Below are 15,891 nucleotides of genomic sequence, written 5' to 3'. Positions count from 1 at the left end.
ATCCTTTGTTGTCTTTTCTTTTCAGTGCTCTGTTACGTGTGAAAGAGGAACCCAGAAAAGATTCTTCAAATGTGTTGAGAAGTACAGTTCTGGGAAGTACCGCGAGCTGGCCCCAAAGAAGTGCTTACACCTGCCGCAGCCCCACCTGGAGCTGGAACGCATCTGCGCCCCATTTCCCTGCCCTAAGCACCCCCTGTTTGCGGCTGCAGGCTCCCCACGGGCCGGCTGGTTTGCCTCACCCTGGTCTCAGGTAGGAGTGAAGGGAGGGCGGGCAGAGCCCCTGCTCAGTGTTGGTGGATGGCCTGGGTGGAGAGGTTCTGGCTGGATGTGAGCTGCTCGAAAGCAGATACAGTCACAAAACAACCATCCCGGCTGGTATTTACCCAGAGATCAATTTGTGGCAAGTGTCCTGCTAAGTGTTTTACTGTGTATCCTACACACTGACAGGTGGGTATATACATACATACATACATACATACATGTACATTTTATGTATACAGTCCCCAGTGCCTACCAGGGCACCGAGCCCATATGAGTATTCACAGACTGTTTGCTGAATGTGGAATTCTAAACGAAAAACAAATTCAATGAGTGACTCAGGGGGGCTTCCCTGGTGGTGCAGTGGTTAAGAATCCACCTGCCAATTCAGGAGACACGGGTTCTAGCCCTGGCCTGGGAAGATCTCACATGCCACAGAGCAAATAAGCCTGTGCGCCACAACTACTAAGCCTGCACTCTAGAGCCTGCGAGCCACAACTACTGAGCCCACGAGCTGCAACTACTGAAGCCCACATGCCTAGACCCCATGCTCTGAAACAAGAGAAGCCACCGCAAGGAGAAGCCCATATACACCACAACGAAGAGTAGCACCCGCTCGCCGCAACTAGAGAAAGCCCACGCACAGCAACAAAGACCCAACGCAGCCAAAAAATTTTTAAATAAATTAAATAAATTTAAAAAAAAAAGAGTGACTCAGGGCAGCCACTTCTGGTCCTTATTTAGAGAACTAACCCCCACCAGTGCAGTCAAAGCTCACACGTGTCATCGATATTCCATGCCCTGTTGAAAGACCATGTGTAGCGGCATCATCTTTAAAAACCAAAGGCCACTCTCCCTCACCAACCACATGCCTCCTCCTGCTTCCTGGGACCGAGTTTGAGACCAGCACACCCAGCTCATGTGGCTGGTGGGCAGGCTGGAGCACATGTGTTTCTGGTCACTGAGGATCTCCCCAAGTCTGTGTACCTGATGGGATGAGGGAGGAAATCTCCCATAGGAAGCAGCAGGAACGTGGCCAGACCAGCTCCTAAAGAAGCAGGCTGCTGGGTCCCCAGCTCCACAGAAATATGTAACCAGTGTTGATCTGGGTAAGCTTTACTAAGGACTGGACACTTACTGTTATTGATCCACCATTGGGGCAGGCCACACCCCAGACCACACTCGTCTGCACCACCTGTCCTGGAAAGGATGTCAGTGTCCTGTGTGGAAGTCAGTGCCAGCCAGGGGCCGGGCAGGAGGAGTGACTGGTGCCACCACAGTGCTTAGCCAGACGGGACCAGTGGTGCTTGACTTTGACCAGCTCTCCTTCCACCTGAGTCTCCTCACGTATTTCCTGGCCTCCAGGACCCATCTTCAATCCCTCCTGATGCAAAATCCCTTTCCTGAGGCCCCCACACCATGACAGCCGCTGTGCGTGGCTCCTCTCCGAAGGGACACCACACCCTGACTCCTGGGCATGTCCTGTGTCTTGCCGTGAACAGTGTCCCCAAAACTCATGTCCACCTAGGACCTCAAAATGTGATCTTATTCAGAAATAGGAAGTTTGCAGGTTTAATTAGCTAAGATGAGGTCATTCTGGATTTGGGCGAACCCTAACCCAATGACCAATGTCCTTATAGGACACACAGGGGAAAGACCATGTGATAATAGAGGCAGAGGCCACATTGATGCAGCTATAGGCCCAAGAACACCCAGGATTGCCGGCAGCCGCCGGACTCTGGAAAAGGATGAGCAGATTCCCCCTTAGGGCCTCCAGAAGAGATGGAACTTGCTCCTTCTGCCAATGTCTTGATTTTATACTTCTGGCCTCCTGAACTGAGAGAGTTGTTTCTGCTGTTTCAAGCCCCCCAGCTTGTGGTCATTTGTTCCAGCAGCCCTGAGCATCTAACACGGTGGTTATTGGTGTTACTGAACCTAACCTGGATCTGCTTGCCCAATGCACAGCAAAGCCAATCTACTGACACCATTTTGTGGTGAAGGAAAGTACAGTGTTTACTGCAGGCACCAAGCAAGGAGAACAGGCTTGAAAAGACCCAAACTCCCTGACAGCTTTCAGGAAAGGGTTTTTAAAGACTGAGGGAGAGGGTTGCGGGGTACAAGATCAGCTTGTTCACAGTTCTCTGATTGGTTGATGGTGAGGTAACCGGGTGGTATTTCAGGAATCTCAGTTGCCGATTTTCTGGCCCAAAACGGTATGGGCTCTATGTGCTGGTTGGTGGTCAACATGCAGTTAACTTTCTCCACCTGGTGGGGTTTCAGTGTCTGCAAAACAACACAAGGGCATGACTCAGGATGTTATCTGTAGCCCTTGAGGAGTAACCAAAGGTCCTTGACTTTGTTTTATGACTAAACTATTATTATTTTGTATTGCTGGACTATTTTCCTTTGTTTCTGCATTTTTTAACTTCTCTGATTAAATTTTAATTTTTGGAACTTGGGGAAGGCCTAGGAGGTTAAAGCTTTTCTACAAACAAGAGGTAGGGGACACCAGGGGTGTCTGTCCCCAGGAAGGTCCCGCAGGGTGCTGCACATTTTCATTTGTGTCCTTGTCCCATCATGTTTCCTCCTGACTCCCCAAGGGTGACTCCCAGCAGCAAGGGCTGTGTCTTAAGTGCCTTCACATTCCTCTTCGCCCAGCTTGGAGTCTGAGGACAGTGGGCATGTGAGCTACAGCAGCTGAATCCGACAATACCATGGTGTCCACCAGCACAGGGGCTTCTCCAGCAGGAGGAACATGAGTCTCAGAGGGGAGACCTCAAGGCTCTGTGACCCGCAGTCCCCTGATCCAGGAATGGCCAAGAGGTGATGGGCGGTGGGCTCTTTCACTCTCAGCTCTCCTGATTCCCCACAGAATGGGTTCCCCCAGCATGGCACCCACCCTCCCTCATGTGTGCCCACCACCAACAATTCTATTGAACAATCTTCTGACGTAAACCCAACCCTGAATGCAAACCTGAAATGAACAAGTTTGACAGAGCAAAAATCACACAGAATTATTATTTTTATCTTGTTCGTGGAAAAGCTTTAACCTCCTAGGCCTTCCCCAAGTTCCAAAAATTAAAATTTAATCAGCCAAAGAAAACAAATGGAAATATATATTGGAACCAAATTAATCCACCACGGAAATTTTTTCAGTATTAGATAAAATTTTACTAGAATAAAACCAGTTCAACATCCCCCCAAATGAAGCCCCAATTCATTCTGTTGGAGATCTGCTGTGTATGTGAACCCAGGATTGGCTGGTAATCAATAACCTTCTTTAGAAATCGCAACATCCCAGCCCGGCCATTGCTGTCCCTCTGGTGCCTCTGCCATATCCCTGGTCCCAAACTCTGAGCTCTGCAGAAGGAAACCATCCCTCAGTCCTTGGAGAGGAAGAGACAGAAAGACCTTCCACCCACTGTATGCACTGCCCTCTAGCTGTGTTCTTGCTTTGCTTTTGGTTCCTCTTATCTTCAAACTTGATGTTGCTTTTTCATTTACAAATATATGAACTCCTCCCCCAAATGGTATTTAAATTAGAATTTGTTTAATTTAGAATATTGGACCAGGGGACCTTTGAACCACATCCTTTTCAAGCATTTGCTATTTTAAGTAGGTCAAAAGTATCACTAGCTACACACGTTTCCCTTCTATTTTCCTCTGAGTGTACAGGCTTTCCAGCAAGGTGAAGGGATGGATGAGCTAAGAAGCCGAGTCGAGTTGTTTCTGAGGCAGATGCTTCGCTTTCTCTGTCTTTTTGAGGATGTGAGTCAGAGACGAGTACAGGTGGTTCCCAAGACCATGGTCCCTCTGTCTGTGGGGAGACTGAGGCTCCTGAGACTGAATCAGGCCAGTATTCACCCTACTCTGCTCAATTCAGAGACTTCAGGCAAATTTAGAAAAAGAAAAACAAGGTTTATCCTTATTTACTTTAAACCAAAACCTAAAACCTAAAAATACATCTTGCATAGCTTTCACCAGCCTGAAATATTCAATCTGTCTGTCTAATAAGTCATTTTTATCATAAGCTGCTTGAAGATCTTATCCAGTGTGACTCATCTATTACATTCCGAGTCCATAACTTTTGGGAGTAATAACTCAAAGGCGATGTTTGCCATGAGCTCTTGTACCCAAGGCCCTGCACCCTTCAATCGTGGGAAATTGTGGGATGGAAATGCATGGCCAGTGCCTGGCTCAGCTTTGCCCCCAGACAGGTTATTCCTGTAACAGCAGGAAGATGGCGGGTTCTGTTATTTGATCAGGAGACTTTCTGTTGGTCTCAATGGCCCGGCTTATCATTTTGGTTAGTAGTGCATTGCCTCGCAGGACTGACTTCATTCATTTGGGTCGTTTGGGCTTAGCATCCAGTGGATCACACACTAACCTGGTCTTGGAAAGGCTTAAGTACGAACACCTGCTGGACTGTGTCTGACTCTACATGACAGAGACTGGGTGTGTTCTCAGTGCTGGAGTGCCGGGGCCCTGTCTTGTTCCAGGGTTCCTCACCAGGACTGTGCACAAGTTGACGTGGAGACCCTTGGGCTCTCAGGGGCAAAGAGCCATGTCCCAGACGTCATCGATAGGGTTTTCCATCTTGGCAACTATGTCTGCAGCAATGTATCAAACACACACACACCTGCACAGACTCACACATAGGGGCATACACGTGAAGACACACACACGGGCACACACAGAACGTGCGGAGACTTCAGCAGGCTTGGTCTGGATGAGTGTGGTCAGTCCATCACAGAGGGCTGCCCTGCACCCTTGATCCATTCGCCCACCTCTCATAATTTGCTCTCATTCTCTTCTAATTATGAGGGTGCACAGGAAAACAGGAACCTTTTTGTTGACATTGATGGACAAGGTCGCCTGAGCTGGAGGGAGTCTGCCTGTAACCAATTGAATTCGTACGAAAATGCACAGCCCCATCTATGTTTAGAGCAGAAATTGTGTGTGTTGTCCCACCCTGACTGAGTAGACATTTGGTCTCTGGGAGAAGTTATGGTGGCTGAAGCTCCAGACTTGGAGAGGTCCACGAAGGTGATAAATAAGGGAAGAAACTGCCCCCCTCCCGCCCCTGTAGAGACTTCACAGAAGGAGGATGAAGGTGTGAGACCTCTGGCTCTCTGCAGTTAACATGCATTTGTTTACACACTCTCCATGCATTTGAGAGATGAACTTTGCCCTGGAAGAAGCCCCGTGGTTTTACAAGTTCCTGTGAATGTGACAGGTGGACATTTACCTTAGACTTAAGACCACATATAACATCAATCAGGACTTAGAGCTCTCAGACATCGCCTTCCACTAGCATTTTTCCATAAAGACCAATAACATAAACAAGAGTAGTCTCTCTAATTTAAAACAAACCCGGAGGCAAATGTTGTTATTTAAAAATGCATCTTTGGGGTTTTTTGATAATGACTAAGAGTAATCATCAATTCCCCCTTCCTCCAGTCAGAGGAAGTGCAGTGCCTCTTACACAGGGGTGGCCAGTCCTCCTAGGAACACGGGGATCGCCAAGGGTACAGGGCACACAGAGGACATCCGAAGGGAGAGGTCTTTCAGCATTTCAATGTCCGTAGAGTCTGTCCGAGTGGATGTCTGCCCTGAGACTCCCTGGAAGGGGGCAGGACTGGTCAACCCGCAGGGGTCCTTTCAGAGCAGAGTGTGCTGGTCTGCATGGGGTCCAGGTGGGGACAGGCGTGCATCACCCTCCAGAAGGCCGTTTAATTCTAGAATGACAAGAAGACCCTCACTGCTAGACCTCAGGGGGCCGTCCCGCGGAATCCTGCCTCGACGTTTTTCTCCATCTGGTTCCTTGGTTCTTGGATGGAGCCCTGGTCTCGGGCCCTGGTACCGGCAGCACATGTGGGGGTGAAGGGTCAGAGGCCACGGGAGGGGGCTTAAGGCCCCGGGGCCCCAGCAGTGGGGTGAGCAGCCCATGGCCGGCTCTTCAGTGGTGCTGGCCCTGCTCTGCGCCCTGAAGCCACACGCCCCGGAGTCTGGGGGGACCTCCCCTCACCCCTCAGCAAACAGACCCAGAACTACCCACCCAGCCACAGAGTGGGAGTCATCCACATTTTCTGGCTCAGGGACATTCAGACCGAGGCCCTGGAAGGTGAGCAGAAGTGAGCAGGGTGCGGTGGGGAGAGTGCACGGGCTGAAGATGACAGTGAGCGCCAGGGCCACGCGGGGGAACGTCTCAAGGGCTCATTTAACTCTTTGCAGTCAAGCTGCAGTTCAGCTTGATGTGCTAGTTTTGTTAGATTGAATGTGATGGGAGTCAGTTCTGAAAATAGAAGAGGAAGGTGCTCCTGCCGGTGTGGCTGTGGTCACCCACTGTAGAGCAGTTCTCCGCGTGTGTCCCGACCCGTAGCAGCGTGGCTACACATGCAGGTTCTCGGGCCCAGCCCAGACCTGCTGGCGCTCGAGCTTTGGGCCGGGCCCCAGCATTCTGCTTTGCTGAGTCCTGTGGTTCATCTGGACACGCATTCGAGCTTGAGAGCCACTGGTGTGGAGGGTGTCTCCAGCAGCAGGGGGTCTGGACAGAGGGCGACAGCAGCTGTCACTCTGCAGGTCAGGGAGTAGGTACAGGACACCGTCAGCGCCCGGCATGGCGGCCGCCTCTCCTGCCATCAGTACGAGGAATGGCCTGAGACGCTCAGGCTAAACCCCATGAAGCTGAGGAAGGAGACTTGGCCTTTGACTTCAGATCTGAGTTCCCGTCTCCCTTTCCACAGAGTATTCCTTTCCCAGCAGTGTTGTGTCCTGTGAGTTGCCCTCCACACCTGCTGCTCCTGCAGCCCCAGCCTCTCGCTCTCCACCCTGGGCGTCTGCACAGAGATTCTTAGGATCAACCCACCTGCAAATCCAATGGAAAATCTGGAATGTGATTTCTAAACCCCATGCTGAGTTTGAGGCCACTATGTTTATGATACAGCTGAACCACTTGCATAGCTTTTCCTTCCTGGGGAAAAAAAAAGTGAATTAACTTTTTCAGATTCCTTCTTTTTCTTCCCTCTCCCGCTCTATCTCTGGTTTTATCCATGCAAACTATTTTCAAAATCTGCAGCCATACATCTTAGTTCTTTCTGTTTACATGAAGAAACACAAAAGTTGAGCTATTTGGAGGCTTTTTTCCTAAAAATATGTCTCTCACGGGGAGTTTAAAATCTCCCTAGACCAGTGCTTCTCACACTGGGTGTTCTTATGGATCATCTGGGGGTTGTGCAGATTCTGAGGCAGCGTCCGGAGGTGGGAGGCAGGGATGCTGACAGGCTCCCAGCTGTTGCCAGGGCTGCTTGTCCAGAAACCGAGCTTTGAGTAGTGGCTTTAGAAAGTGCCCCGAGGAAGGGCAAGCTGCTTGTGCTCAGCACTAGTGTCTGGAGCCTAGAACTGTGCCTGGTAAGAGGAGGAGAATGATCCCTCTTTGTGAATAAATTAACCAATGACGAAAAAAGCATCAAACCACTCGGTGCTGTTTAAGTGATGCAAAACGCTGGCCAGATCTCTTGATTTCTAACTGAGGCATAACATCTTTAGCAAGAGTGGAATTCTGCCTCTGCCGCTGTTGATGAAAGAAACTCAACTCACAAGGCAGAGACATTCAACACCTACGGAGGAAGATGTGACCGACAAGACCCTAGGAACCCTGCGGCAGTGCAGCCCTGTAAGTTCTCAGCCCACGATGGTAGCTGAGGGAGGGCCTGGAACCAGAGTGCAAAGCACCAAGGCCAGAAGTGCGGCTCTGCCGGAATGTTCGGAAAGATGTTACAGGCAGTGGGAAACATCTGGCTCTACCGCGGATGAGCCTCATGATTCAGGAATCAGACATGAGTCTGCCCACAACACTGTTGTTTTCCTGGCTGCCATCGTCGCATACTGAAACTGAGCTATTGATGACTTTCGCTGAAATTGGTTTTGAGGAGAAGAGGTAAGCCTCACAGAATGTTCCAAACCCACATGCTTAGCAGCTAAAGCCCTGGATTTTCTCTCCAGGGGCCCAGCCGTCCTTTCCCTAAAGAGAAAAAAAAAGAAGGAGGAACAATGCCTTCAGCTTATGAGTTTTCAGGACTCTCTATTTCCAAATTTTCTCCCCCCACCAGGGTCAGATAGAGGTGTTTTATTTACTCCATCGCCGAGTCCCTATCCCAGGGGATATCAAAACCACTTCTCCAGGCTCTGTTTGCAGCGGGTCCTGAACATCCAGCTGCAGGCAAGCGTCTGGCTGCGGGCTGTTTCGGCTGTGGAAGACCAGCCCCGGGGCTGCTCCAATGGGGTCCTAGCACACAGACCTGTACATTCTGGCAGCAGCCTGAGTTATGTGTGTCCCTAAATCTGCACGGCTTTAGCCTCGTGTTTTAAAGCGACCATTTAGCTTACCCACAGGATATCCAAAACGTTCTCTGACCCCGACTTTGTGCAGGTGCTCCTTTAATTGCTTACATTCTTTTTTTGCGGTACGTGGGCCTCTCACTGTTGAGGCCTCTCCCATTGCGGAGCATAGGCTCCGGACGCACAGGCTCAGCGGCCATGGCTCACGGGCCCAGCCGCTCCACGGCATGTGGGATGTTCCCGGACCGGGGCACGAACCCACGTCCCCTGCATCAGCAGGCGGACTCTCAACCACTGTGCCACCAGGGAAGCCCTAATTGCTTACATTCTTAACGGTCTTGAACCCACAGCCTTGTCTGAGCACAATTCACATGCTTCCGTCTAGACCTCGAGTCGCCTTCTTTCTGGACATATTCACTGCTACAAGTTGGGGCTCCTCCACCTCTCTGATCACCCACGTCCCTCCTGGTTTATTACCGGCAGTGGATCTCAGATGGACCCACTGCTGTGGTCTGTGGGGTGTGTGCCCGGCCAGCTGGTGAGGGATGGTCTGACCCAGCCTCTCCTTCCTACTCTGGCTCCGCTGTGCTCTGTGCCTTAGAGTGCGGGGGCCTCGGCTTCGGGAAACAAAGTTCCCGGTAGCATGCGAATGAGCCCGGGGAACCTCCAGACATGCAGAGTCCCTGCGCTTGGAGTCTGGAAGGGTCTGAGTGTCAACTCCTGGGGAGTTGGCTTGTCAAGCTTTTCCAGGTCAGGGGCACCAGAAAGGTTGGCTTGGTGATGGCATTTCATGAAAGACCCATAGCCTGTATCCCCAGATGCGTGCCACTTTTTGGTGTCCATCAGACCCTTGATGACTCAAGGACATTCAGACTTCTGGGCACTTCTCCCCAGTGTCCATACTTGGGAAAAATCCACAATCTGCTCAGCCACCCACAGAGGTTGAGGCAGACCACCGTGAGGAACCTGGGGAGGTGGGGAAAGCTTGCGACAGCAGCTGGCCCAAGGACCTGGTGGCCCCGGGCAACTGTTGCTTGTGCTTCTCGCAGTGCACGGCCAGCTGTGGAGGCGGCATGCAGACGAGGTCCGTGCAGTGCCTGGCGGGGCGCCGGCCGGCCGTGGGCTGCTCCGCGCACCAGAAGCCCGTGGCCTCCCAGGCCTGCAACACCCGTTTCTGCCCCATCGCACAGAAGAAAGGTGAGTGTCGGAGCCCCTCGGCTTGACCTTGGCCTTTCGGGGGGGCCGTCCCGTTTCCGGAGTGTCACCTAAGAGGGCTGAGCAGGTGCGGGGTGCCTGCTAGGTCGAGGGGTTGGTGTCGGCTCCCCGTTCTCTCTCCATCTCCTCCCCCAGCTTTCCCATGACATAGCCCACAAAGCAGACCCCTCGCTTCTCACGCCTCCCCAGAAATGACACGGATGGTTGGGAAATCAGATTGCTTCTGTTTCACTGCTGCTCTTTATATTCAGAGAAGCGGATTTTAAGTAGAGCAGCCTTTTCCGCCCGAGGTAAAGGAGAGCCCAGATTATTCCTTGGATGCGCTCTAAACGCCATCCCTGTGCCCACTCCCTCGGTGCCTCAGGTATTTGCGGGGACCATGCCCTGTGTATCTGTCGAGGTTTCTGGAAGAGAAAATGGGGCTGGAGGAGAATGAGTGGTCTGGCTCAATCAGGGACTCGGCAGTTGGAGTCCAATCCACAGAAGCCCCATCGCCTTGGGTGGATGAGTGGTTACGTGGATGGGTTTAGCACAAAAAGCAGAGAATTTCAACTTTGTGGGAAGCTTCCAAGAAAGGTCTTGTGAAAACAGCACAACCCACTTGGCCCATTTGACCTGAAGAGCTGCCCTCCTTCAGCAGCTTCAGGGCAATGACAGATTTACCTTGATTTGCTGGAGTTATTGCCAGTGGCAGCAGACACGGGGTGCTGGCATGGTGACTAACTCAGGACTGCTCACTTTCAGACGCCCTCTGCGAGGACCGCTTCCACTGGTGCACCCTGGTGCCCCAGCACAGGATGTGCAGCCACCACTTCTATGGCCAGCAGTGCTGCAAGATGTGCTCCACATCCAACCTGTGAGCTGACAGGGCACAGGAGGTACCTGTTTCCAGCACCAGCGAGCTGTGTGGTCTACACCGGGGTGCTTCCGAGGAAGATGGAAGCTGAGAGAAGAAAAACGATCTGGGGCTCTTATATACGATTCTGTGCATGGCTGTGTGTGTGTGTGTGTGTGTGAGCGTGTGTGTGACTCATGTGTGTGAGTGCATCCCCAGGCACATGGACACGCTCTCGGGGAGGTGGGGATGTCGAGTCAGGCTGCAGGGCGCACTGTGCAGCAGGGCACGTGCTCACCTAGAACTGCAGAGCTTTGTCAAGGAAGGCAGGTCAGGAAATGAGGGAGAAGTACAGAACACCTGCCTCTAAGGATGCCGGCCCAGCTCCCACCCGGAGGTCCCTTCCGACAGCGGGATCAGCTTTGGGCTGCGTCCCCAGGCCCATCCTGCCCCAAGAGCAGTTTCTCTGCACAGGGACCCAGGGCCCGGGCAGGGGAGCTGGTCTCCATCCTGATTGGGGACCTCGCCTCTGGAAACGGGAAAATGAAATCCCTGCTGTGGTGCTCCTGTCCCTTTCAGACTTGTGTGCTGGAGGAGAGAAGTTTTTTATTTTACATTTTATCTTTCTCAGTTATTTACAAGTGAGTGATCTTATTTAAACCCATTTCTTACTGCTTTTCTATTTCAAGTGACAGAATTACAGGTTGTATCTGAATTAGAGTCTTACCGGTTACACCGAATCACCACCATCCTACTGAGGACTGGTGGTGGGTCCACTTGGGCAGATGTCAAGTGATGACCTTGGAGCCCTGTGTTTCGTTTTTGTATTTTGAGGGGTTTCCAAAAAAAATGTTTCGGTAAATTTTGGTTGTTTTTGTAACACCCATTCAGAAGGAAGGCCTATTTCCTGGTGAAAAGCTGCGCGGCGGGCCTCTGACATCCTCCCGTCAGTATCCGTGTGGCTTTTAATCCTTTCCTGTGGTGCAATCTCCATTCCAAATGGCACCTGGATATTTATATTTACTGAAGTTTTATAATAAATTTTATATTGTGCGGTGTGCTTCTGAACTGCTCGTGAGTCTTCATGAGGTCTTCTCTGAGATGCGAGGGCTGGCACAGAGACCAGGAAATTGGCCTCAAAGAGAGAGAAATGGGGCTCCAGAACCTGGTAGAAAGTGCTGGAATCAGTCTGAGGAGAAAGTGCTCCCGAATGAGGAGGCTTCAGGGAAGACGGTTGATGATGGTGACAGCCTGTGCAGGGGGGCACTGCTGCGGGGTCATCCCACCCAGGGACCAGGTTTTCTACGGCTTCACCTACAACCTGCGCAGGGCAGGTGCAGCCTCTCTAGAGATGACACGGTTAATTGAAAGGTGACCCCTGACCCTGTTATCCCTGCTGTATTAGTCAGCATTCTCTAGAGACACAGGCACAATATATTTATAGAGGGGGTGGGTGTTTTAAGGGATTGACTCACACGATTGTGAGCTGGCAAGTCCAAAATCTGTACTCCAGGCAGCAGTCCAGAAGTTCGAGTAAGAGTTGATGCTGCAGCTTTGAGCCTGCAGAGGTTCTGCAGAGCAGCAGGCTGGAAACTCAAGCAGGGTTTCTTTCTTTCTTTTTTTTTTTTTAATTGAAACTGTGATCAAAAATCCTCCAACAAGCAAAAGTCCAGGACTAGATGGCTTCATAGGTGATTTCCATCAAAATTCAGAGAAGAGCCAACATCCTTCCTTCTCAAACTCTTCCAAAAAATTGCAGAGGAAAGAACACTCCTAAGCTCACTCCATGAAGCTACCATCACCGTGATACCCTACTTTTTCCCCTGTAGTAGAGAATGGAACCACCATTTACTGACTTCGCATTGAACACGAATCTCAGAATTCCTGGTTGTCCACTGGTTAAAACTTGGTGCTTTAACTGCCATGGGTTTGATTTTGTTCCCTATTCTGGGAACTAAGATCCTGCTGGGGGGATCATACTCATCGGCGTGGCCATCCCAGCAGAGTCTGTGGGTGAACGTGGGACTGGGGCACAGAGGCCCCTCCCGGCCCTGAGATAGTCAGTCCAGATGGTACCCACACCGAGCCTCAGACCCTTCTCAGGGCAGCGGGCACAGCACCCTCCTGGCTCTCTTTACCTCGGGCCGGCCCAAGGTACCGAAGCTCCCCACCAGCGAACAGATCCCTCAGGCAGGGTTTCTATGTTACAGTCGTGAGGCCGAATTCCTTCTTCTCAGGGAAACATCAGTCTGCTCTTGGGACCTTCAACTGATTGGATGAGGCCCACCCCACTGTGATGGGTGATCGGCTTTACTCAAAGTCCACTGATTTAAATGTTAAATGTTAATCACATCTATACATGCACCCCAGTGTTCATAACAGCACTATTCACAATAGCCAAGACATGGAAGCAACCTAAATGTCCATCAACAGGCAAATGGATAGGGACTTCCCTGGTGGCACAGTGGTTAAGAATCGGCTTGCCAATGCAGGGGACACAGGTTCAAGCCCTGGTCCAGGAAGATCCCACATGCCTTGGAGAAACTAAGCCCGTGTACCACAGCTGCTGAGCCTGTGCTCTAGAGCCCGCAAGCCACAACTACTGAAGCCCATGTGACTAGAGTGCGTGCTCCGCCACAAGAGGAGCCACCGCAATGAGAAGCCCCCGTGCCGCAACGAAGAGCAGCCCCCACTCGCTGCAACTAGAGAGAGCCCGTGTGCAGCAACGAAGACCCAATGCAGCCAAAAATAATTAATTAATTATTTTTAAAAAACATGAATGGATAAAGAAGATGTGGCACATATATACAATGGAATATTACTCAGCCATAAAAAGAATGAAATATTGCCATTTGCAGTAACATGGATGTACCTAGAGATTATCATACTAGGTGAAGTGAGCCAGACAGAGAAAGACAAACATCATATGATAGCACTTATATGTGGAACCTAAAAAATGATACAAATGAACTTATTTACAAAACAGAAACAGATTCACAGACATAGAAAGCAAACTTATGGTTACCAAAAGGGATAGTGGGGTGGGTGAGATAAATTATGAGTGTGGGATTAGCAGATACACACGACTATATATAAAATAGGTAAACGACAAGGTCCTACTGTATAGCACAGGGAACAGTATTCAATATTACATAATAAACTATCAATATAGTGGAAAAGAATCTGCAAAAGAATACATATATATGTATATGTGTATGTGTGTGTGTGTATATATATACATATATATATATGGAATCACTTTGCTGTACACCAGAAACTAACATAACATCGTAAATCAACTAAACTTCAATAAAAAAAGTTTTTTTTTAATTTTTAAAATGTTAATCACTCCTAAAATACACCTTCACAGCAACGCTAGTCTGGTGTTTGACCAAGCAAGTGGACCTCAGACCCAGCCTAGTGGATATGTACAATTAACCATCACACCAATCCCCTTCAGACTGGATTAAGCCAGCCCTAACTGGGGACCCAGAAAACCTGCAGCTGCGCCTGGGATTACCATGGACATCGGCCCTCCCGAACGCCAGCTGCCCCAAGTGCAGCTCCCGGTGTGGCCAGCCCCCTTCACCCTGTGCCCCTCCCTGGCTTGCAATAGCATCTGCCCCACCTCAGTGAGCCCCTGGGCCCACCATGCGGGAGGTGGTCCGAATCCCGTTTCACTGGCCTGGCTCTGTGAAGGATGCAAAGTGGCCTGTCACATGGTCCCGTCTTCAAGGACTTGTTTCATCAGGAAAATAACATCCGGCCCCAAAGCGCTAGATTACAAGAATAGGGAGGCACAGAGGAGGGGGAGATTCGCTCCCACTGGGAGGGCAGTGGTAGACCAGAAGGGCAGACACTAACGCAGGGAGAAAAGAATGACAAGAGGCGGCTGCAGAACGAAGCTGCCCGACCTGCCCTCAGCTCTGTGCCAGAGGAAGATGAAAGATAAAGGGCCTCACTGGGCCAAGTTTTGCAAAATCCTTTGCAAGACAGTATTATAGCAAGAGACTGAAATTACAGGCCAAATATAAAGGAGGCTGTGTTTTAATATATAATTCAGATGCCACTGTGTGGGTGCCAGAAGTCGGGGCCCTGTGTGAGTGGTCTGGTTCCTGCCATCCTGAAGGGGGCTCAGTTCCAGCTTGAGGCCGCTTGCCCACCTCAGGCACATTTTTTTCCTGCTAAAAGAGTGTCACTGATTTCAGCATCAAAATTACAGTTCAAAATTTAAAAATAGTCATTCTGCATTTTCCACATACTAAGTTTGCCATTCCTTTTTTTAAACAATTTTATTGAAACGTAGTTGATTTACACTGTTGTGTTAGTTTCAGGTATACAGCAAAGTGATTCAGTTGTATATATATATATATATATATATATATATATATATATATATATATATATATATATATAACTATCTATAGATATATAACCACCTACATATTCTTTTTAGATTCTTTTCCCTTATAGGGTATTACAAGATACTGAGTATAGTTCCCTGTGCTGTACAGTAGGTTCTTGTCAATTATCTATTTTATATATAGTAGTGTGTATCTGTTAATCCCAAACTCCTAATTTATCCCTCCCCTGCTTCCCCTTTGGTAACCATAAGCTTGTTTTCTATGTGTGTGAGTCTATTTTCTGTTTTGTAAATAAGTTCATTTGTATCATTTTTTAAAATTCTACATATAAGTGATATCATAGGATATTTGTCTTTGTCTGAATTACTTCACTTAGTATGATAATCTCTAGGTCCATCTATGTTGCTGCAAATGGCATTACTTCATTCTTTTTCATGGCTGAGTAGTATTCCATTGTGTGTGTGTGTGTGTATATATACACACATACATACATATACACATATATATATATATCACATCTTCTTTATCCATTCCTCTGTCGATGGACATTTAGGTTGTTTCCATGCCTTGGCTGTTGTAAACAGTGCTGCTATGAACATTGGGGTGCATGTGTCTTTTCAAATTAGAGTTTTCTCTGGCTGTATGCCCAGGAGTTGGATTACAGGATGGTAGCTCTGTTTATTTTATTCATAAAACTTAAAGAGCATTGTAATAGGCTCTAATTTTCTCTGCTGAATCCTAAAACTGACTATCACATCATCACAAGCTCTGGGCCACAAAAATCACCCCTCTTTTTCCCCTGTACAAGATTCCTGCTCTTTAAAAGTCAGGTTTGCGAAGATATTAGGAGGTTGGATTATAGTGAAACTCAACTTATGA

The 15,891-nt window shown here is 49.4% G+C and overlaps 1 protein-coding gene across 2 annotated transcripts in view; it reads left to right on the top strand.

The window, feature by feature from the left end:
• ADAMTS16 (ADAM metallopeptidase with thrombospondin type 1 motif 16) overlaps positions 1-10,673 on the top strand; it is a gene marked incomplete at both ends in the record, with an annotated part of 156,960 nt that extends 146,287 nt beyond the window's left edge. For both annotated transcript variants that reach the window (XM_079704048.1, XM_079704049.1), the window contains 3 exons: positions 26-250; positions 9,648-9,795; positions 10,558-10,673. In XM_079704048.1, the coding sequence (XP_079560174.1) occupies positions 26-250; positions 9,648-9,795; positions 10,558-10,673 (489 nt within the window). The remainder of the gene's footprint in view (positions 1-25; positions 251-9,647; positions 9,796-10,557) is intronic.
• Between the last annotated feature and the right edge of the window lie 5,218 nt (positions 10,674-15,891).

The sequence above is a fragment of the Hyperoodon ampullatus genome, assembly GCF_949752795.1.
Source record: "Hyperoodon ampullatus genome assembly, chromosome: 4".
Taxonomy (NCBI): Eukaryota; Metazoa; Chordata; class Mammalia; order Artiodactyla; family Ziphiidae; genus Hyperoodon; species Hyperoodon ampullatus.
The sequence above is the reverse complement of the archived record's forward strand: the minus strand, read 5'-3'. Positions and strand labels throughout refer to the sequence as shown.